This window comes from Podarcis erhardii (assembly GCF_964252035.2).
Source record: "Podarcis erhardii genome assembly, chromosome: 14".
In the NCBI taxonomy this organism is placed as follows: domain Eukaryota; kingdom Metazoa; phylum Chordata; class Lepidosauria; order Squamata; family Lacertidae; genus Podarcis; species Podarcis erhardii.
In genome coordinates this window covers 53,084,919-53,109,238 of record NC_138503.1, presented here as the reverse complement: position 1 = coordinate 53,109,238, position 24,320 = coordinate 53,084,919, and the positions used below count along the sequence as shown (strand labels likewise).

At 47.3% G+C, this 24,320-nt stretch overlaps 1 protein-coding gene and 1 long non-coding RNA gene across 3 annotated transcripts in view; one reads left to right on the top strand and one right to left on the bottom strand.

Moving 5' to 3' along the window:
- The window catches only part of FOXK1 (forkhead box K1), an 84,053-nt gene that overhangs the window by 33,695 nt on the left and 26,038 nt on the right, over positions 1-24,320 (bottom strand). For both annotated transcript variants that reach the window (XM_081839750.1, XM_081839751.1), the window contains exon 2: positions 8,503-8,700. In XM_081839750.1, the coding sequence (XP_081695876.1) occupies positions 8,503-8,700 (198 nt within the window). The remainder of the gene's footprint in view (positions 1-8,502; positions 8,701-24,320) is intronic.
- Positions 1,578-2,554, top strand: LOC309329419. The gene is made up of 2 exons (XR_014151149.1): positions 1,578-2,216; positions 2,340-2,554. It is a non-coding gene; the product is annotated as an uncharacterized lncRNA (long non-coding RNA).

Here is a 24,320-nt window from a genome sequence, read left to right as displayed (position 1 = left end):
AAGTACTTAATGTGTTCCGGAGGTCCATACTTAACCTGAAACGGTTCTTAACCTGAAGCACCACTTTAGCTAATGGGGCCTCCTGCTGCCGCCGCTGCACCGCTGAAGCACAATTTCTGTTCTCATCCTGAAGCAAAGTTCTTAACCTGAAGCATTATTTCTGGGTTAGCGGAGTCTGTAACCTGAAGCGTATGTAACCTGAGGCATATGTAACCCGAGGTACCACTGTATACTGAAGGCGGCTGATCTCATTCATATCCGGAGGAAGAAAAGCAGTTTAGAGGAAACCTTGAGAGGCGTGCACAGAAAGGGGATGTTTGTAAACAAGAACGAAAAGGTTGAGCAAAAGAAGGAAACCTCAAGAAAAGAGTTCTGCGGGCTTTTCCCCCAAGAAGCTCAGATAGATTTGCTTTATGCTGAAGCCCCAGCAGATGTTAAAAGCGCTGAGCATCTCGCAGCCCTTTTCTTGCAGGGCTCAGTGGGAGAAGCCAGGGCTATTGACTTCAAAGGGGGGCAGGGAAGAGGAGGAGATATTATGATCTCGGGGTCCCTTTCAATTCTATGAGTGGGGCAGCATTAAAAAATATGCAGGTTATGCGCTGGGTAGCTTTGCCCCCCTCCCTCAAAGCGGCAACCTGGAAACCAATCCCCAAGGTGTGGTTCTTTGTCGGAGAGAGGGAGGGTGTCAGGTGACGAAACCGCAAAGGCTGCATGTGAAAACAGAACTTGCTGCCCAGCGTTTCTTCTCTTTTCACACATGCAAGCTTTGGAACGGAGTCCTTGTAGAGGACAAGGGTTAAGGGTAGCCAAATTCTGTGCAATTGCCATGAAACTTAGGGAACAAGCTGTGCTATCCTAACGATTAAGGCCTGCTTAAATGATAATTTTAGGTTATATGTTAGTGACTAAGTTTTAATTTACCATATTTTTTGCTCTATAAGACGCACCAGACCACAAGATGCACCTAGTTTTTGGAGGAGGAAAACAAGAAAAAAAAAATCTGAAAGTGAAAGCAACAATCCCTCTTGCTGTTCTGGCTCCTGGGATAGCTGCGCAGCCTGCATTCACTCCATAAGACGCACACACATTTCCCCTTACTTTTTAGGAGGGAAAAGGTGACTCTTATAGAGCAAAAAAATACGGTATATATATTTTTAACTGTTGCTGTATCTGTATTGTTCCTGTTATAAAGGTAAAGGTACCCCTGCCCGTACGAGCCAGTCGTGTCCGACTCTAGGGTTGTGCGCTCATCTCACTCTAGAGGCCGGGAGCCAGCACTGTCCGAAGACACTTCCGGGTCACGTGGCCAGCGTGACAAGCTGCATCTGGCGAGCCAGCGCAGCACACGGAACGCCGTTTACATTCCCGCTGGTAAGCGGTCCCTATTTCTCTACATGCCCTTAAGAGTGCTTTCGAACTGCTAGGTTGGCAGGCGCTGGGACCGAACGACGGGAGCGCACCCCGCGCGGGGATTCGAACCGCCGACCATGCGATTGGCAAGTCCTAGGTGCTGAGGTTTTACCCACAGCGCAACCCGCGTCCCCTTGTTCCTGTTATACCTAACTGCAAATTCAAATGTATCCCTATCGTGTTTTATGACTTCCTTGATATTGTATGTGGGCTGGAACTGATCTGTGACCGAAATAAAAATAAAAAATTCACACATGCAAGCTTTGGAACGGAGTGACGGAGGGCACTTTGGGACTGCTCCTCTTCCAACCACCAAAGGAAGGGGCAGGAAAACGCAGGGAGATGTCTCCTGCCAGGGCAAGCAATGAAGCAATGAGCCCACCACTGCCTCTCCCAGCCTTTCCCCAATCTGGTGCCTTCCAGATGCTTTGGACTACAGCAGCCATCAGCTGGAACAGGCCTGCCGCTTGGGGTTGATGGGACTTGTAGTCAGGAACATCTGCAGCAGTGGTTCCCCGGGGGGGCGATACCACCCCCTGGAGAGCAGTGGGGATGCTTAAAGGGGTGCAAAGAGGCAAGGGGGCGGCGGGGGGGGGGGGGCAAACGACGAACAGAATTTGAAAAGTTGCCGCTGCCGGACCAAGGGGTTGGATTAATTAAAGTGGATAGTTTTAATTGCACTTTGAATAAATGTGCAATTGACTGTTTTGGCCGATCGATGACTTAAGAGCATCCTTCTTCAAAGATGCAAATCTCCCAGCTGAGAGATCGACTGGGTATGTGATTAACTTTTTATTAGGGGACAGGTCATAGAATCATAGAATCATAGAGTTGGAAGAGACCACAAGGGCCATCGAGTCCAACCCCCTGCCAAGCAGGAAACACCATCAGAGCACTCCTGACATATGGTTGTCAAGCCTCTGCTTAAGGTTGTCCCCCCCATTTCTGAAAAACTGGGCTGTTTTGCCTATAGAGTGGCGATTTTAAGGAGAAAAGTTTCTGGGGATACGTTAGGTTCTTCAGGGGGACAAACTTTTACCTGGCGGAATTACCTGGTTTTGATAATGTGTTTTATGCATTTGCTCTGTAATGCCTTTGGCTGCGCGGGTAAATAACAATCACCCTATTTGTTACCTCTCCTGAATTTTATTGTGTTGTTATCACCCTTCGAGGGCAGTGCAAACCGCTATTCTGAATAACGCAAAGGGCAGGAGGCAAAGGGGATGAGTTTATGGCAAGAAGAGGGCAGTGGCCCAAACCACTGATCTAGGGAGCATATTCACCCAGTGCTTTACCAGTTGCACTGGCTCCTGGTGGAGTATCGGGTCAGGTTTAATGTGCTGGTTTTGACCTTTAAAGCCCTTTGTGGCTTAGGGCCCTCGTATCTACGGGGCCGCCTCTCCTGGTATGTCCCATGGAGGACCTTAAGGTCCATGACTAACCATAGTTTAGAGGTCCTGGGCCCTAAGGAAGTCAGATTATCCTCCACCAGGGCCAGGGCCTTCTCAGTGATGGCTCCGACCTGGTGGAATGCTTTGTCCCATGAGACCAGGGCCCTGCAGGATTTAACTTCTTTCCACAGGGCCTGTAAGACAGAGCTATTCCGCCTGGCTTTCAATTTGAACTTAGCCTGATCTTTTATTCCCCTTCCTCCCCTCCCCATCCCTTTTTATGAAGATCACCCACTCTGGGATCTCATAGCTGGTTCTCCCCTGGTCTCCTCGCTGGCCCAAGTGGGACTAATTTAGCCAGCTAGCCCTGGTGATCATCGAATGTTTATTGGATGGATTTCCCCCCTAAATTGATTTTTGATTTTATTGTTATGCACGCTTTATACTGTATAGCCAGTGTGGTGTAGTGGTTAAGAGTGGTAGACTCGTAATCTGGGGAACTGGGTTCGCTTCCCCGCTCCTCTACCTGCAGCTGCTGGGTGACCTTGGGCTAGTCACACTTCTCTGAAGTCTCTCAGCCCCACTCACCTCACTGAGTGTTTGTTTTGGGGGAGGAAGGGAAAGGAGAATGTTAGCAGCTTTGAGACTCCTTAGGATAGTGATAAAGCAGGATATGAAATCCAAACTCCTCTTCTTCTATTTCATGCTGTGGGGTTTTTTTTGTAGCATCAATTAAGTGTTTTAAATTTGTTGTTAGCCGCCCTGAGCCTGGTTTCCTGAACCGGGAAGGGTGGGGTATAAATAAAAATTGATTATTATTTATTATTATGGGTCACCAAGTGGGCTAGCAGCCTGTGCATTGCCATGGAGCTATGGCCGCTCCCTATTGCAGGAGCCCTGCCCCACGTTGCTCCCTACAGCAGGCATGTCCAAAGTCCGTTTTGGGGGCCTAATCTGGCCCCCTGGCTGATTTCATCCAGCCCCAGCGGCAGTTTATTTTCTTGGGGTCAAATCCTAGAAAAAAGCTCAACAACTTCCAAGCCTAAAAAAAGCTCAGGCATGTTCATGTCATCAAATCTGGCCCTCTTTGAAAGAGCTTTGCCTCCCCCCCCCCCCCCCGCAAGCTCAGGCCTGCAGGTGTCAACAGAGAACCAAGGGCAGGACTGCCTTCACGTGCAAACACTGAATGGCAGGAGATAAATCACAGGAAGAGAAGCAACAGCAGCCTCTCTCCCTTCCAAGCCTGGCCGCTCTGGGTCTCCCATTTATTTGGGCGTATCGGAAAGGCAGGAATGGCTTTTAACCCCAATTGATGCTTCTGAATTCTGGTGCTGGAGGGGACTCTTGAGAGTCCCATGGACTGCAAGAAGGTCCAACCTCTCCATTCTGAAGGAAATCAACCCTGAGTGCTCACTGGAAGGACAGATCCTGAAGCTGAGGCTCCAATACTTTGGCCACCTCATGAGAAGAGAAGACTCCCCGGAAAAGACCCTGATGTTGGGAAAGATGGAGGGCGCAAGGAGAAGGGGATGACAGAGGACGAGATGGTGGGACAGTGTTCTCGAAGCTACCAGCATGAGTTTGACCAAACTGCGGGAGGCCGTGGAAGACAGGAGGGCCTGGCGTGCTCTGGTCCAGGGGGTCACAAAGAGGCGAACATGACTAAACAACAACAAAGTTTCACACTGGGTGGCTTCTGAGTGACCCACGACAGAAGCTGCCCTGGTATTTTGCCAGCTGATCTGCTCAGGATGGCTCTGTTACCCATCCCTGCCTTTCCGAATTCTCCTGAGTAGAGGCTTTTCACGGAGACCTTCTCCAGGCTGAGATTCTGCTCTGTTGTGGACAGGCAGTTATCTCTCAGGCAGTGCGAGAAACTCAGATATATGAGCTAATCGCCAAATGGAACCTTAAACCTGGGTTGTGGTTGCCACAATGGAATGTCCTAGTGCCTTTTTTAAAAAACGGGGGCCGTTGTTGTTAATTTCATTTCTATACCTCTTTATATTTTAAAGGGGGGGGATCTCTAAGCAGTTTACAACACATTAAAACTTCAAATAAGACAATGCAAAATGAAATAAATTCAAGCTTCAAGGAAAACAGTTCAGGTCCTGCTCTAAGGGACATTTTGCTTTCCCCATATTTATTTACCTACTTAATTTATAAAGCTGCCCCATAGCAGAAGGACTCTAGGAAGGCAGTGGGGTGAAGTGGTGAGAGGGTCGGATGAGGACCTGAGAGATAAGGGTTTGAATCCCCACTCAGGCAGGAAGTTCACTGGGTGACCTTGGAGTCAGCCACAGCCTCTTAGCCTACCTCACAGGATTGTTGTAGGGATTAACGGAGGGGTGGGTTCAGCCATGTCCTCCTTGGAGGAAAAAGGGGGATATAAGGGTGAAAAATAAGCTACAGTGGTACCTCGCAAGACGAATGCCTCGTAAGACAAAAAACTCGCAAGACGAAAGAGTTTTTGGTTTTTTGAGTTGCTTCGCAAGACGGATTTCCCTATGGGCTTGCTTAGCAAGACGAAAACGTCTTGCAAGTTTGTTTCCTTTGTCTTGCAAGTTTGTTTCCTTTTTCTTAAAACTGTGCATTCACTTTGAGGAGCAACTCATAGCACGCGGTGTGGTAGCCTTTTTTGAGGTTTTTAAAGACTTTGGTGATTTTTGAAGCTTTTCCAAAGTCCGTGCTTTGCAAGACGAAAAAATTGCAAGACAAAAAAACTCGCGGAACGAATTAATTTCGTCTTGCGGGGCACCACTATATTCTGCTGACCTGCTTCAGAAAGCTGGAGGGGCCAGCCAGATGAAGATGTCAGGCGCCAACCTGGAGTCCAGAAATCTCCACGTGGTCGCAATTGGACCCGCACCACTTGCACCTGGCACCCAGGGAGTTTCTAAGACTGCTCCCTGGCAGACTCAAGGGCCCCTGTGACTCCAACCATTGCACAGGAGGGAGACAAAGGTGGGTGCCAAGTCTCGCTGCCCCCCTTTATCTCATTCGATGCATTTATATTCTCCCGTTCGGCCGAGGCGCTCAAGGCAGGTTACAACTCAAAATGCAATAAAACAAATAAATGGTTCAAAGTATTAAGCGTCAAGACTCCTCTCAGGCTGACGGATGGTTCTCTTCATGGGAGCCCATGGCGAGCGCTCCCTGAACAGAGTCACATTAAACCGCTGGTTAGAACAAACCACGGTTCAGTGTGAACAAGCAAGTCGCCTTCTCGACTTTGCAACACACACCCCCCCTTCAAGGGAGCCGGAGCTGAGAACGAGTCGTTCCAATTTAGCTTCGCAAGAATTCCGGCGGCAATTCAGCAAGAGTCATGGTTCTGTGAGGATTGGAACTCAGGTCCAACAGTATCACTGCATTCTCACAGTACCGCAACACAAAACACAGTGGTACCTTGGTTTAAGAACAGCTTAGTTTACGAACAATTTGGATTAGGAATGCTGCAAACCCAGACGTAGGTGTTTTGGTTTGTGAACTTTGCCTTGGAAGCAGAACATGTTCTGCTTCCTGCTGAGTGTGTTTCATGTGTAAATTGAGTTCCCCGCTGCTATGGGAATGGTTTCAGAATGCTTTGGTTTAAGTACAGACTTCCGGAACGGATTAAGTTTGTAAACCAAGGTACCACTGTACTGCCCGGTCTGAAAATCACCACTGGGCATGGCTACTGGGTAGCAGAGGAGCCCCCGTTTCCTAGCAATCCTGGAAAACCCAGCCCCACACCAGGGCAAATGGCGAGAAAGCAAAGTTTGATAGAAAGCAGAATTTGATGTATAGCCCTCTTCATGGGCGGACTCAGAGCAAAAACAAGCTCCTGTGCAAAGAAGGAGCGGTTTAGAAACAAAACATAAAAGTAATCCATTAACAACTTGGTTCCATCAAGATGCCAGCAAAGCAGACAGGATAATGTTATGTATACTTTGCTTGCTGCTCAATTGGCACAGAGTTTCACAAAATATGCATCATAACAAATCCCTTCTTCCGCCTTCACCAGGTGCCTTGGTTTCCATACAACCACAGAGTCGTTGTGAAGAAAGTTGGTGTAAATTTTAATTTGTTTCGGTATTGTAACTTTTTGTACACTTTGATATTGTTGCCATTTTTTCTCCATTTCTCTTTTTGCAAACCGCTTTGAGGTTTTTTGTTAAAACAAACAAGCAGTGCACATGTTTTATGACACAAAGAAACAAACCTAACTTAACTCGGGCATCTTCTATACGAGAGCCAGTCTTGCTCTGAATGTTACATAGCGGTTCTCAAACTTTTTTTTCCTCTGAGCCATACTTGCTGAACAAAAATTTGCTCGTGCCACACTGATTTGTTAATAGACAAGAAATCACAAAAAGCAGCAGCTCCTAGCAGTGTTTGGTTTAGAACACGGAAGACTTTCTAATATGTTCATGGGGAATCTAGTAAGTATGAAACAATGCAGCTACACAAGAAAAGGAGCAATTCCCAAAATATAATACTCAATATTGTCCTCGAATAGTCCTGCCACATTTCCTATCCTCTCCTGCCACACCAGGGTGGAGAAGCCCTGCTCTAGCATGAGCCGGGAGAAGCGTAACTTGGCCGTGTTTCGTGACAGAGCCTGTTTAGTTTGGGGTGGCAAAACCTGCTTCCTCCCATCGCTGGAGTTAGCAGGGGGAATTTTAGCCATCATTGCAATGGTATCCCCATTTGGGCGAAGGGGGGGGGGGACTTGGGGACAGGAGGCCCAGCGTGACGTCCTCTAAAAGGCGTGCCAAGGCAAATTTTACTTTTGTGTTGTATTCTGTGAACTGCCCCATGATCTTTTGACGAAGGGTGACATGTAGAATTAATACAGAGGTACCCTGGTTCTCAAATGCCTTGGTTCTCAAACCCTGAAAACCTGGAAGTAAGTGATCCGGTTTTCAAATGTTTTTCGGAAGCTGAACGTCTGATGTGGCTGTCGGTTATTGTTTCCGGGGTGCCTGCACGAATCAGAAGCTGCACCTTGGTTTTCGAACATTTTGGTAGTCAAACGGACTTCTGGAACAGATTAAGTTTGGTGCTTTTGCTTTTTAATTTGCGTTTTTGTTTTCGAGGCTTTTTCAGTTAATTTGCTTTTGTGACTGTGTGGAAGCCAGTTCAGCTACTGATTGATTGATTGTGTGACTGCGGAAATGGATAAAAGCCCCCCATCAAAACAATGACTATCATCAGTGCTGGTAAGAAAAAATAATAAATTTCATTTTTATCATCTGCAATACTGTCTTATTTATTTTGTAATCCAGTACATTGAATATTGCTTTCATTTTATGGATCAGTGGTCTCGTTAGGTAGTAAAATTCATGTTAAATTGCTATTTTAGGGGTTGTTTTCTTAAAGTCTGGAATGATTAATTCGTTTTGCATTACCTTCTATGGGAAAGCGCGCCTTGGTTTTGGAACGCTTTGGTTTTGGAACGGACTTCCGGAATGGATTAAAGTTTGAGAACCGAGGGACCATTGTAATAATAAAGGAGCCTCATTTGCGCTGCTTGCCTAAAGTCTCTGCAGCGCTAGCCGCCTCTTCATTGCCCTGACCCACCAAAATGACAGGCCTTTCTCTCGCTTTGCGCATCAAACACGTGAGCATAGACTGATGGGCTCCTTTTGGGGGGGAAGTCGCCTCAAACTGGTCCCGCAATGGCGATTTGGTGCGGAATAGCAAAGCTCCTCCTTACCTGATCGTGCCGGTGGGAGAGGGCAGGGGGCTGACAAGGCTTCGGAGGTCCGGCTCCGGAATGTGGATCTTAAGCGGCGATATCTGGGGGTAGAGCGGCCGAAGTGGAGGTGACGAGGCTGCTTCCTTCGCCTCCTCTCTGTGGTAGAGCGACGTGAACTGGATCTTGATGATTGTGCTGGGGAATCGAATAGTACACCTGGGGAAGAGGAAGGAGAGGGAGAAAAAAGAGTCAAACGGCCTGCAAAACATTAAGGGCCAATGGTTCGAGACACGCAGCGAGGAGAGAGTCAAAACGGCTGGTTTTCTAAGTCCCGCAGAAAAGAAGTCCTTCTGTACACAACACGTAAACTATGGAACTCCCTGTTGCAGGAGGGCTGTCAGAGGCTACAACTCCCATTAGCGCCAGCCAGCACGGCTAACTGTCAGGGGATTTGGGAGTTGTAGTTTAGGACCATTTCCAGGGCAGTGTTAGAAACTCAAGATGCATCAGATGGGCGCCAAATGGCAACTTAAATCAAGGTCGCCACAACAGAATGCCTATTTACCCAGGGGGTGGGTGAGTGGGTATTTATTTTTGTAATTTGTATACCACCCTATACCGTAGATCTCAGGGTGGTTGGACTAGACGTCCCCCAGGATCCCTTCCAACACTATATTTCTCCGATTCTACGATTTAAACTACATTGCTTGTACATCGCTCGCTCTTACAACAATTCACTTGTACGCAAGGAGAAACACGCACTGTGGAAAAACAGAAATGTTATTAACTATGGACTAAGTCAGGGGTTTCTAAACGGCGGGCGCAAACCTGGCGCCCAGAAATCTCCACGCAGTTGCAGCTGGATCCGTGCCAGTAGGAAAACGTGCCTGGGAAATTCCAAATACTGATGCCATCCTATAATCTATAATCACACTTATATAATCTATAATCACGCTTATATAATCTATAATCACGCCAACTAACAGCATCTCTCCAGGGGCTCAAGCGGGGGTCTTTCCCAGCCAGACCTGCAGGTGCCGATGAACAAATTTGAGACCCATGCACAGAAGCACTAAATTGCGCTTTGTGCATGCACAGAAGCACTGAATCGCAACCCGCACGTGTGCAGACGCAGTGCTGCTGTTCGCAAATGCTGCGGGTTGCAAACGTGCTTCCAGCACGGATCACGTTCACAACCCAAACGTCCACTCTAATAAATTTATTAAATTTATATACTGCCCTATACCTTCAGGGCAGTTCGCAGCATAAAATCAAAATATAAAACCACAAAATATATAGTCAAAATAAAAACAACGCAATATCCCCACCACCAGCACCAAGCCAGGGCCCGTGCCCTAATGAAACACACCAAAACAAAAGGGTTTTCCTCCTCATGCCTCGTGCAGGTTGCTTCGCTCATGTCGACTGCAAGGTCCCAACTGCAAGGGAAGCCTTCTACATGATCACCTGGGCTGGGCTGGGCAGCCCCCCTGCAGCGATGAGATGTGCTCCATTCGCACATCAGGACCCCAAAACGCATCTGCAAAGGTGCCCCCTTTGCAAACCGCTGCCGGAGCGTCACTGGTGCTGAGTTCCCCCGGTGGGTGGGTCGGCCAGGCCAAAGGAACCCGTCCCGAAGGCAGCTGCCTTGGCCGCAAGAACTCAGAAGTCACAGATGCATCTTCTCCTCTGTACAGTGCTACCTTGGTTCTCAAATGCCTTGGAACTCAAACAAATTGGAACCCAAACACTGCAAACCCAGAAGTAAGTGTTCCGGTTTGCAAACGTTTTTTAGAAGCCGAATGTGCTCTGTTTTGAGTTTTACACTTCCGATTTGAGTGCCACACTTCTGTTTTGAGTGTTACACTGAGGTCTGTCTGTTTTTGCTATTTATTTTGTTTTTATGACTGTGTGGAACCCAGTTCAGCTACTGATATTTTGACTGTGTGACTGCAGCGCATTGTTTATTGCTTTCATTTTATGGATCAATGGTCTCGCTAGATAGTACTATAAAATCCATGTTAAATTGCTGTTTCAGGGGTTGTTGTTTTTAAGTCTGGAACGGATTAATCCGTTTTGCATTACTTTCTCTGGGAAAGCACACCTTGGTTTTGGAACCGACTTCCAGAATGGATTAAGTTTGAGAACCAAGGTACCACTGTTCTCCATACAGCGGTGGAATAGCCAGAGGAGCTCCACCCGCTCTCACAAGCAAGGAATTGCCAGTAGGCACACCCTCCACCCAGCATGGCACAGCAATTAGTAGAGGAACCATTCTCCTCCCACCCCAGTGCATAGCCATCGTTTTGCAAAACGAACCCCGGCTCCCTAATTTGTCTCGAAGAAGCTTGCTCAGCAGCTCGGGAGCCGAGCGTGGCAAGAGTTTTATCGTGCCCCGAAATCACGTCAAGGAAAGGGCCCATGAAATGGAAAATAAACTTCCTCAGTCACTGCCTGGCTGCTCTCCATCTATCCTTCTGAGATGAGCTCCCTTGCCCTCCGCAGAAAATTTGCCAGGGGCTTTCGGACTCACGGGCAGGAATTGCTGTTAGTGCCACTCATATGGCTGGGGGAATGAGAAGGCCGGGCTCCCGGGGGCAAGCCCTGCAAAAATGGGAGCAGGCGGCAGAAAGCTCAACACGCCGCAGCCGAGTTTGACCTACAAGCTTTTGCTGAATTGCTGCTCACCGTTTCTAAGCTTTTTATTCGCTTCGCAGCCTCCTTCCAAGAACGCGAAAGCTTTATCGTCCGTGTTGAGTGTCGTTGCAGGCTCTGGGTCTGAGCCTGTAAAACTCAGCCATTGCTTTGTGTGAAAAAATAAGTCCCCCCCTCCCCACTTTGTGCTGGACTGTCTCACAATATGACAAGCGACAATGGAACTGTTTGTTCCACACCATCAGCAAGCAGCCCAGGTTTGCCTCTGCAGTTGGGAGGAAGAAGCTAAAGAACCCTGCACTCGCTTGAACCCTTTTCTCGGCATTTTCCAGCAGCAAAGCAGGAACGAGCTCGGCGAGTTTTCGCAGCCTCCGCTGGGCACCTTGGGATCAATACATCACCGCTCTGTAAAATCCCCTCACATACCCTGCATTCCTCACCAAACCCAAACACTCCACCTGCTTTTTGCTCCAGGCAAGGCTACACCATTTCGGCAGACATTCTCCCAGCCAGCAGTTTATGTCCGATGGCCACCGGCCACACGGACCTCAAACGTGCTATAAGGACGGGCCGTTATGATGGACACTGTAGCATACAAGTCAATTTTCGGCGGGCGCATTTTTCTCGCCGCCAAGACGGCTGACAGCGCATTGCCAAGGTTACGGCTACCTCTCTACGTCTCTCTTAACAGCAGCCTCTTAAAGGGATGTGAGATCACGATTCCAGCTCAGAGAGACGCTCCGGGGTGGAAGAAGCAGCAGTCGCCACCATGAGTGGAAGCGCCAAGAGCACAACTCCCGTTTCTCGGGCTCACCGCTGTTTTCCGGGAAGCACTCTCATTCTGGCAGTTAAGAATAATGTCTCCAAATGGGGAAAAACCAAATTACAACTCTTGAACACGCACGCCCACTCAACTCTGCCACCGTGGGCTCCTTCAGGAGGAAGTGGGGGATATAAATTCAAAAAATAAGTTACCGTATTTTTCAGTGCATAAGACGATTTTTTAATTTTTTTTAAATGTTAAAAATTGGGGGGGGGTCATCTTATACACAGTGCAGAGGGGGGGATGGGCGATTGGTGGAGGTGGCAAGCAGGAGATTCTCAGCGGCGATTTGTAGGGGGGAGATTGGTGGCCGCGGCAAGGCCTGCTGGTGATTGGCTGCGGCAATTGGTGGCTGCTGGCGGGCAGACGATTGGTGGCTTCAGCAAGGCGTGCGATTGGCAGCGGCAGTCAGGCGGGTCACTGTCAGCAATCCCCCCCCCCAAAAGCTCAACAACTCTGAGCAATCCCCCCCTTTCCTTAATGGGGTTGTTCCACAAATGGGGAGCCACTGCAGAAAAGGCCCCGTTCTCATGTTGCCACCCTCCACACCTCTCGTGGGGCAGGCACCCAAAGAAGGGCCTCAGATGAAGATTGCAGGGTCCGGGCCAATCGAAAATACCACTCTACCCTCAACACCCAAAATTTAAAAGCTCACAGAAGATTAATACATGCCTAAAACTTGAAGAGCGTCATAATAAACAGTTGAGGCTAATGGAATTATTTTTTTAAAATGCAATTACTTCGCTGTCCCTTCCCCCTTAATCTGGGCATGTTCACCCAAAAAACGTCATTCGTTTTCAACTGCTGTACTGGAGGGGGAAAACGAACAAACAAACAAACAAACAAACAAATAAGCAAACCCTGTTCCTAATAACAATAGTAAAGGAGAATAGCAGAAAGAAAGAAAAGGATTCCTTTGTGAATCCCTTCTGTAAAACACCCGAAATTCAACAGCAGCTGCCAAGAATGCATGAATAACACGAGGCTGTAAAGAGAAAGAATAGCAGCATTTGAAAGCCAGAGATCAGAGAAGACGGGAGAAATAGAGGCATTAAAAAAAAAAAAATTAAGAGAAGTGTATGGCTGTGGGAAAAGAATAAGCAAACTGCAAACAATTCAACAGAGGGAGAAATAAGACTTGCGGCCTCTCCTCCGCCCCGGGCTTTCGTTTTTAAAAGAACACCTTTTCACAGTTCGCCGGGCGATAGGCGCTGTAAACAAGGCCATATAAATAGGAAGGCTTTCATAAATCACCGCGGAACTGTAAATTCTGGAGACATCTTGCATTGCTCAATCCCTGAAAATATTTGCACTATCGGAGCTTGTTTACACGCTTGAAGGATCCAGAGGTCAGTTTAGAAGGTGGTTGTTCTTTTGACACAATAATCCTGGCTGGCCTCACGCTGGGTCCCCCCCCCCTTTCTACAAATGGCTGTGCCCCTTTGCTAACTGTCTCTGGGCGTTCACGTTGCAGGGCACCTCCCCCCTTCCGCTCAGGTTTATCCCACGCAATCTGCTGTGCAAGTTGCTTTACTGAAGTCCAGTGCCGAGAGCCTTCTGGCAGTTCCCTCCCTGCGAGAAGCAAAGCTACAGGGAAACAGGCAGAGAGCCTTCTCGGTGGTGGCGCCCGCCCTGTGGAACGCCCTCCCGTCAGATGTCAAAGAGAAAGACAACTACCAGACAACTACCAGATAGCCATGTTCAAATATATAAAAGGATGTCACACAGAGGAGGGAGAAAGGTTGTTTTCTGCTGCTCCAGAGAAGCGGACACGGAGCAATGGCTCCAAACTACAAGAAAGAAGATTCCCCCTAAACATTAGGAGGAACTTCCTGACAGTAAGAGCTGTTTGACAGTGGAATTTGCTGCCAAGGAGTGTGGTGGAGTCTCCTTCTTTGGAGGTCTTTAAGCAGAGGCTTGACAACCATATGTCAGGAGTGCTCTGATGGTGTTTCCTGCTTGGCAGGGGGTTGGACTCGATGGCCCTTGTGGTCTCTTCCAACTCTAGGATTCTATGACTACAGTGGTACCTCAGGTTACAGATGCTTCCATGGTGAAATTAGGGAGCAGACTGTAGGAAATGCATCCTTCTCAAGATCCACCTTATTTTGCAGAGTGAGGGCCAGGGCAAACCAGGCATCCCTGCCAGATGGGCAAGCTATAAATAACAATAACAATAACAATAACAATAACAATAACAATAATAATAATCCTGGAAAGGTTGCTTGCACTTTCAATCGCACCCTGAGACAACGCAAACCCACAAATACGTGTGCAAATGCGCCCCATGACTTTTGACAGAGACTCTACTGCTGCCCCCCCCATTAAAAACCATTTTTTTTTAACACAGCCTGGACAGCAGGTCCACATGGATACAGAACTGATGGATACTGCAACCGACTTAACTCCACCCATTTCCGTTAGTCTACTCGTGAGTGGGACTATCATTTCCCCTCAACAGCCCCCCCCCCCAAAACCAGGTGGAACATTAATCTAAGAAAATAAATATTGGGTTTGGTCCTGCTGAAAGATCCTTGTAAATATTAAATGGTATATAAATGCTTTTAAATCAATCAATCAATACACCAAAGAAGCAAAAGGTACAAATTCCTTTTATAGTCGTACCTTGGTTCTAGAACGCCTTGGTACTCGTACGTTTTGGCTCCCGAACGCTACAAACCCGGAAGTGAGATTTCTGGTTTGCGATTGTTTTTCGGAAGCCGAACATCCAAAGCGGCTTCTGATTGAGAACAGGAAGCTCCTGCAGCCAATCGGGAGCCGTGCCTTGGTTTTCGAATGTTTTCGGAAGTCAGACGAACTTCCGGAACAAATTACGTTCGAGAACCGAGATGTATGACTGTACTGGCCTATTCAGTGTTAGCAGTTAGGCAACCACTAGGAGCTTGATGCTGATTTCAAAGGGGGGGGGGGACCTGAAGACCCCATCATTACCCCCAGCCTCCAGAAGATGGAGATATGCAGCAGAGTGAGGTCCCCCAAATCCCACAACAGACCACCTCACTGATTTGCTTCTGTCATTAATCACACTGAGTTTTAATATTACAGGAAGCGAGCTGTGCATGTTCCATGCCTCCAGCAAACAGATCAGGGCTGGCCTTGTTGTTGTTTAGTCGTTTAGTCGTGTCCGCCTCTTCATGACCCCCTGGACCAGAGCACGCGAGGCCCTCCTGTCTTCCACTGCCTCCCGCAGTTGGGTCAAACTCATGCTGGTAGCTTTGAGAACACTGTCCAACCATCTCGTCCTCTGTCATCCCCTTCTCCTTGTGCCCTCCATCTTTCCCAACATCAGGGTCTTCTCCAGGGAGCCTTCTCTTCTCATGAGGTGGCCAAAGTCTTGGAGTCTCAGCTTCAGGATCTGTCCTTCCAGTGAGCACTCAGGGCTGATTTCCTTCAGAATGGAGAGGTTGGACCTTCTTGCAGTCCATGGGACTCTCAAGAGTCTCCTCCAGCACCATAATTCAAAAGCATCAATTCTTTGGCCATCAGCCTTCTTGATGGTCCAGCTCTCACTTCCATACATCACTACTGGGAAAACCAGAGCTTTAACTATACGGACCTTAGTCGGCAAGGTGATGTCTCTACTTTTTAAGATGCTGGACCAGCCTTAGAACGATGCAAAATGTCTGTGGCCTTGATAACAGCACATGACGCCCAAGTCTCCTCTAAGCCTGAAGGGGAAGGAGGGGGACCCCCAAACACCCCTCCCCACAGCAAAGTGCAAAGCCGTTTGCTTGCTCCCCCCTCCCCTCTTTGGCATTCCAGTTAAAACATTTTTGCTCCATCTGGCAAAAAATACATTTGGGCTCTTGGAGCGATGCTAAGCCTAGAAAGCGCTCAGGGCTGGCAGGATCCTCTCTGCCAGGCCCCCAAAAGGACCAAAAATAGCAAAGCTCGAAGGAAGCCCTTGTGGCCAAACACGACAATGGTGTCGGCGGTCAGGCAACACGTGCAAAGGATTCAGCTAAACAGGACTCTTGCTTGTTAGCTAGGATTTGACGTATTAAAATAGCTCCTTGGCACACTCTCCCTCTGAATCCCTCCTGAATAAATCAGCCTTTTTGTGTGTGTGCAAAGCCCTGAGGCAACTCCTTCCTCCATTCAAACGAAGAATGAATATATGCATTTGTTTCTGCTTCGTATTTGTTAGTCAAATTGCTCCAAATTCAGACTGCGAGAGCTCCAGGAGAGGGCGCTATCCTGGTGCCAGGGCTGTTCTAGGAAGCACCGTGTTGCGCAATTCTTTGCAAATGAGCAAGTTGCTTTTTCATCCCGAATCCTGTCCGGGACTCAACAGGGAGAAGCCAGATGTTGGCTCCAGATTCACAAAGCTGCGAGCATAATGCACACTCAGGAATTGCCTGCACCGCGCAAAGCTGGGCCTTGAATACTGGGTGCGCCCACGAGGGCGCTGCCAATAATAGTAATAGTAATAATGATGACGACGATGTTCCAACAGAACATGAAAAACACAATAAAACATCAAACATTAAAAACTTCCCTAAACAGGGCTGCCTTCAGATGTCTCCTAAATGTCAGATAGTTGTTTATTTCCTTGACATCTGATGAGAGGGTGTTCCACAGGGCGGGTGCCACCACAAAGAAGGCCCTTTGCCTGGTTCCCTGTAACCTCATTTCTCGCAGGGAGGGAACTGCCAGAAGGCCCTCGGAGCTGGACCTCGGCGTCCGGGCAGAACGATGGAGGTGAAGACGCTCCTTCAGGTATACTGGACCGAGGCCGTTTAGGGCTTTCAAGGTCAGCACCAACACTTTGAATTGTGCTCGGAAACGTACTGGGAGTCAATGTAGGTCTTTCAGGACCGAAGTTATATGGTCTCGGCGGCCACTCCCAGTCACCAGTCTAGCTGCCAAATTCTGGATTAGTTGAAGTTTCCAGGTCCCCTTCAAAGGTAGCCCCACGTAGAGCGCATGGCAGTAGTCCAAGCAAGAGATAACTAGAGCGTGCACCACTCTGGAGAGACAGTCTGCCCACTCTTATGTGTGGCCAAAAATTGTAAGCACAGGAGAGGAGGAGACACGGCAAGCGTTATGTGCCCTGAACACCACCTCAGACTTGCAAGAGGCCCTGTAGGACCTGGAAGAGACCAGGGTTCAAATCTCAACTTGGCCATGAAGCTCCGTGGGTGACCCTGGGGGCCTGGTGCTGCCTCTCAGCTTAGCAATATCCCTGGCAGGAGGCAGTCAGGGCACATGTGCAATGCCCAGCCCCTGATAGACCGTCTCCACCCCCATCGTTCAGCCCAGACACTGAGGTCCAGCTCCCAGGGCCTTCTGGCGGTTCCCTCTCTGTGAGAAGTGAGGTTACAGGGAACCAGGCAGAGGGCCTTCTTGGTGGTGGCACCTGCCCTGTGGAACACCCTCGCATCAAGGAAATAAACAACTATCTGACGTTTAGAAGACATCTGAAGGCAGTGTTGTTTAGGGAAGTTTTTTAATGACTGATGTTTTAATGTATTTTTAATCTCCTGTTGGAAGCTGCCCAGAGTGGCTGGGGAAACCCAGCCAGATGGGCGGGGTATAATATAGCATCATCATTTGGGAGTGGGCATGCCTGTTTTTTGCCTGCAAAGGTAGAGAGCACAGTTGATATCTGCATGTGGACACACGGCTTTGCAAACACTGGGTACAATAAACCTTGCCTTCACGTTCTGTTGGTGTCATTGTTGGAAGCTGGAGAAAGTCAACATTTCGCCAGCTGGTTTCAGGCAGCATGGGGAGTCAGGAAACAAACGCGAGAGAATCGTTTCCCGCACCGCAAAAACGTACAAAAAGCTGCTCAAAGCATGTCAACATGACGCGTCCAGGGGAATCGGGAGAAAAACAGCCCGGAAAGATCAAAGTCTGCTGGCAGACCATTTAGGCTTAAATGATGGGCTGCAAATACAGAAAAGCCACTGGGATGCAGAATTCTGCAAAACCATTAATGTGACAATGTACTGTTTCGCTGAGAGGGGCCTTTTTGTGTGACCATGGCCAGAAGACACCCAGGGATCTGGAAGGCGTAGCAGTTAAGCGTCTCAAGACTACGACCTGGGAGACGGGTTCAAATTCCCATCCTCAGTCACAAAGCTCACCGGGCAACCTGGGGGGCCAGTTGTCGTCTCTCAGCCTGACCTACCCTCACAGGGTTGTTGTAGGATCGAAAGGGGCGGGGGGGACTACGTACACCACCTTGAGATCCATGGAGGAAAAAGGTGGGATAGCAATCCAACAAACAGATGAAAATAAATAGTCGAGGCTTGCACATTTACAAGCGGCCTTTGCAGAATCAAACCATGGGGTATTCAACAACCTGTTGCGCTGTCAGGTGTCTGAGACCACAACTCCCATTGATCCTAGCTTGTGGCGTTGTGCTGGCTGCAGTGTATGGGAGTTGGTGGTCTAAATAATAATAATAATTATTATTATTATTATTATTATTATTGCCTGCTGAGGGCCTGACCTCCTGCTGAGGGCCTGAAAGACCCTGCCCTTTCCTCTTTCCACCTGGCTTGGGACGAGGCCTGGCAGGCTGCACAAGGGCTGCAGCTGCTTTTAAATTGTTTTTAATTTTTATCTGTGTTGTTTTAAAGGAGACCATCTTGGCTGTGAGCCCTGAAAGACCTGCGCCCTGCCTTGCCGGCCCTTTCCCATCTGGCCTGGGAGAGTGGAGTGCGGACTGACTCCAGCTACAAAAGCTGAACAGAGTCTCGGGCTGGAGTGTTGTTTCTGGGGGGTTGAGAGAGCTTGTTGCTGGTACTGATATTATTGTTGTATCCTTAATTTTAGATCTTACAATTGACGTGGAAATTGTTTCCATTTGGTTGTGTACCTTTTGACGTGTCTGATTGATTGTTTATGACTTCTGTTACGTTTGTAATTCTGTAAATCTTGTCATGTTGTAAGCCGCCTTGAGCATACAGTGGTATCTTGGGTTATGTTACCTTTGGGTAACGTAATTTCGAGTTACAAACCCAGCAAACCCAGAAGTTTATTCTTCCAGGTTTCACTGCACGCGAATGCACAGAATTGCTCTATTGAACTGAGCGCATGAGCAAGAGGCACCTCCGGATACAGACTTTTCAGGGTAAGTACGGACCCAAGGGACGAATTAAGTTCGTATCCAGAGGGTCCACTGTAGTTTCAGCTATGGGAAGGCGGCATACAAATCAAATGTTGTTGATGATGATGACTTATACCCTGCCCATCTCTGAAGGCACTCAAAGAGTCTCTCATTAAAATAGGCCAGAAGCTGTTCTTCAAGACCCTGAGTGCAATCTATGTTCTTGTGCTGTTAGAGAGAGAAAAGGAGGAGGAATGAAAGCGCCTAGACCAGGGGTCAGCAAACTTTTTCAGCAGAGGGCCAGTCCACTGTCCCTCAGACCTTGTGGGGGGGCCGGACTACATTTTAAAAAAAATATGAACAAATTCCTATGCCCCACAAATAACCCAGAGATACATTTTAAATAAAAGCACACATTCTACTCATGTAAAATCACCAGGCAGGCCCCACAAATAACCCAGAGATGCATTTTAAATAAAAGGACACATTCTACTCATGTAAAAACACACTGATTCCCAGACTGTCTGCGGGCCGGATTGAGAAGGCGATTGGGCCGGATTCGGCCCCCGGGCCTTAGTTTGCCTACCCATGGTCTAGACGGATGGGGATGAGGGACTGGGAAAGAGGAAAGCTGCGATGTTAACATACTGTTGTTAAACTGCACACCCTTCCACCCCAGTTATTAGAAAGGTTACAGGTTCTGTGAAGAAAGTCATTTGAGACTATCAACTTCCTGAACTGCGGGCGACATGCTCTCTGTTTTTGCTTCCACTCTGCTGTTTAACCAAGCAAGTCATAACTGTGATGTGTGGCCTTTTTCTTCCTCTTCTACAAATGCCACAAGTTATGTTCGTATTAAAAAAAGAGAGAGTAAAAGTTACTAGAATAACATTACCAGTGCTTTCCAGAAGGGAAATAAGGTCTCCAAACTGAAGCAGAAAGATCGTTTGCAGAAAGACTTTGATTTCCACAAACATTCTCCTCCTGTGTTGAACTACTGCTGCAAAACTTAGCAGTCCTGGAAGTAACCTATTTATCTGGGCCACACAAAAGAAAAATTGGGCTTCAAACGATCATCGTTGTTCTGAGCCGTCCAAACACATGTTCTCCCCCCATTATGTCACCGTATATCGGGCGATAAAGCAAAGCTTTCCATGAGACATTGCGCACACCAAAGCACCAAATGTGAGGCTCAAGAACTCTCTTCTCATCACTCCACAAGATACGGCAGCGGCAAGGTTCACAGTCCTTTAAAAAATATCCTCCCTTTCTTGAGAACAGCAAACATTTACTTGTTGCCAAAGAGAAATAGCAACAGGCAAGTTGCACTGAGATATGTCTTTGTTACATCAAAGCATGTGGCATGTAACAACTGCAAAAAATTGAATATAAATGACTCTAAACACTCAAGACAAACGTTTCTGAATATACTAACAAAGTTGTGTCAGAATGTATATACAGTGGTACCTCAGGTTAAGTACTTAGTTCGTTCCGGAGGTCCTTTCCTAACCTGAAACTGTTCTTAACCGAGAAGCACCACTTTAGCTAATGGGGCCTCCTGCTGCTGCCATGCCGCCGGATCACGATTTCTGTTCTCATCCTGAAGCAAAGTTCTTAACCTGAAGCACTATTTCTGGGTTAGCGGAGTCTGTAACCTGAAGCGTATGTAACCTGAAGCATATGTAACCTGAGGTACCACTGTACCAAAATTACAGCTTTTATAGTGGTACTTTGTGTTATAGACGGGATCCGTTCCAGACGCCCGTCCGTAACGTGAAATGCCCGCAACTCAAAGCGCTGCGTTTGCGCATGCGCGAGGCGCAAATTGATGCTTCTGCGCATGCGTGATTTAGCACTTCTGTGCATGTGGTGAAACCCAGAGGTAACCCATTCCGGTACTTCTGGGTTGCCGCGGGACATAACGCGGAAATACGCAACATGAAGTAGACGCAACACGAGGTAGGACTGTACATGTATGAAATTATTTATAGTAACATATAGAAATGGTGCATATACACCGTAAGTAAAATGTATTTTGTATAGGAATTTGCAGGAAGGGGGAGGGGGGCAGGGAAATTGCCACTGGGAGCTGAACCTGGGCCCCCCTGCATGCAAGGCAACTGGTCTACCTCTGAGCTGCATCCCTGCAAATTTCTGAATTCACTGAACCTCACATCTGTTTTGCATTTTCAGTGGTGCTGCTTTCCGGCTGGGTTTGCAAGTTGCAAAGGTATCTGGCGTAGATTCTTCCTGACATGGCTATGCAAAGTGGAATGAAGCCTGGGGCGATGTTTGGGAACCTCTGGCCTCAAGAAACCAAAGGCTTGATGCACCCAAGGTTCTGGATACTCCTCCTACGAATACATAAAGAGATTGCCACAGGCCAATCCAAGATGAATGAGCATCATTTTCAACCTGAACAGGCATTGTGTTTCATGCAATGAAACATCGTCTTCCCTCCCCTTATCTCGCTCCACCCCCAACCAGGGTGGATAAAAATCTATGAATTTTTATTTTTTTAAAAAAATCAGGTTTTTTTATTTAAATTGGATTTTTTAATTTAAATTGGATTTTTAAAATAAAATGCTTTGGAGGAAAAATCTTTCTAAAGATAATTTTCTATTTAAGTTACATTATAGTCCAAAGGCTATTCATCAGGAAATAAGGGTTTATTTTACGTTTTTCATGTGCACTAAAACTCAGTCTAAGTTGTTTTAAAAAACGACAACTGTTTAACCACACCCGTTAACAAACATGGATCCATATGCTATAATGTTATTGTTTTAGTTAAATAAATTGTTTAAATTGTTACTAAGGAAATGGAACAGGTTACACTGGGATGTGGCCGGTTCTACTTTTCTGGAGGGGCCTCTAACTTGGGGAAGCTGTAATTCATAGAATGATAGAATCCTAGAGTTGGAAGAGACCACAAGGGCCATCAAGTCCAACCCCCTGCCAAGCAGGAAACACCATCAGAGCACTCCTGACATATGGTTGTCAAGCCTCTGCTTCAAGACCTCCAAAGAAGGAGACTCCACCACACTCCTGGGCAGCAAATTCCACTGTCAAACAGCTCTTACTGTCAGGAAGTTCTTCCTAATGCTTAGGTGGAATCTTTTTTCTTGTAGTTTGGATCCATTGCTCCGTGTCCGCTTCTCTGGAGCAGCAGAAAACAACCTTTCTCCCTCCTCTATGTGACATCCTTTTATATATTTGAACATGGCTATCATATCACCCCTTAACCTCCTCTTCTCCAGGCTAAACATGCCCAGCTCCCTTAGCCGTTCCTCAGAAGGCATCGTTTCCAGGCCTTTGACCATTTTGGTTGCCCTCCTCTGGACACGTTCCAGTTTGTCAGTGTCCTTCTTGAACTGTGGTGCCCAGAACTGGACACAGTACTCCAGGTGAGGTCTGACCAGAGCAGAATTGCAAGACTCCTGTCATTGCAGATTCCGCACTCTGATCAAGGGAAGGGAATAGATGGCCATTCAAATTCCTTCCCTGGGTGTAGCGCTGAGAGATCTCCCGCTCCCGGGCGCCCTTCAGGGTCTCACGAAACGCAGCCAAGGCACGACATCATTTGTGTGCCTGCTTCTGGCAGCAAAAGCAAAGAACCTTCTCCATTTGACGGTGAGACTACCTGCCACTGCAGACTTTCTCCCCCCCCCAAAAAGTTTTTATTCATTTTATAACACAAATAAAAAACACAGACAGAAAAGACAAACAATACAAACAAATTCTTGTCATATACTTATTTTTCTAAACATTGTTAAATTGGCTTCCCCAAGTCCCGCCTATCTGATTTTTATTTTACTTCATCTTTAGCAGTTTACATATATCATAATTTCTAACCTCTAGCCTCTCCTGGTATGCCCCACAGAGAAACTTACGGTCTTCAAATAAAAACATCTTGAAGGTCCCAGGCCACAGAGAAGTTAGGCTGGCCTCAACTAGAGCCAGGGCTTTCTCAGCTGTGGCCCCGATCTAGTGGAACACTCTGTCACAAGAGACTAGGGCCCTGCGGGACTTGACATCTTTCCGCAGGGCCTGCAAGACAGAGCTGTTCCGCCAGGCCTTTGGCCAGGGCACAGCCTGACTCCCACCCTCGGCAATCTTCGCGGAGCTCTGGCCCAATGGTGGCCAGTGGCTTGAATTTAATTAATTTTATAATGAATGATTTTAGAGTGTTGTTTGTGCTCTACTTTTGTACTGTTTTATTGTTGTTAGCCGCCCTGAGCCCAGCTTCGGCTGGGGAGGGCGGGATATAAATAAAAATTATTATTATTATTATTATTATTATTATTAACCATCTTTTTAAAAATCATACTTAAAATAACTTCACATTTTATCACTTACAAAAAATATTTTAAAATACTGTATCTTCTACTTCTAACCCTACAGCCTATATCCACTTCCAAAGCTATTCTGTTTAATTATTAACATATTTTTTCATATATTCTTTAAACTTCTTCCAGTCTTCTTCCACCGTCTCTTCTCTCTGGTCTCGGAGTCTCCAGGTCAGTTCGGCAAGTTCCATATAGTCCATCATCTTCATCTGCCATTCTTCGATAGCTGGTAAACCTTGTTTCCGCTACTGCAGACTTTCAAGGGCCTTTGAGGCTCAGGTTAGGCAAGGGAAGAGCAGGAATATTTTTGGGCAATTGGGTTAAGGTGTTTTTGTTTACCTCTAATCCACTGCCTATTATCTACTCAGACGCATGAAGGAGTCCTTGCAAAGAGGTGCCCCCAGCTTCACAGTTCCATATTCCATAGGAGGGAGCTGCAATATCTTCGGAGGTCGGCTGCGGAAGAAAAGAGCCACTAAAGCAGAACAGGAGGGATGCAGACATCAAAGGAGTTGATCAATAAATGGATTAGAAGCTTTAGTTGATTTAAGGGCAAACTTGCTTCTTGCTTTGCGGCTATTTCTGTTCTGGTGTGTAAATACACAGCAGGTAACAAAAACGACGACAAAAACAAACATTATTTCTACCCGCCAAGTGGCAGGTCTTTATTAAGCCTCGAGTCATCTGAAAAAGGCACCTATATTGAGATTTCGATAACAGGACATTTATTTGATCAATCGGCCGAGAGGCAGAACAACAAAGCACGGCTTTTAATCAGTTGCCATCCTTGCACAGGCCTTATACCAAGCTGTGCTTTAAGGGAAAGGATGGAGTTCAGCAGTGGAGCACCTCTGTTTTGCATGCAGATGGTTCCAGGTTCAATGTCCAGCAACTCCAGGTAGAACTGGGAATATACTCTGTCTGAAGTCCT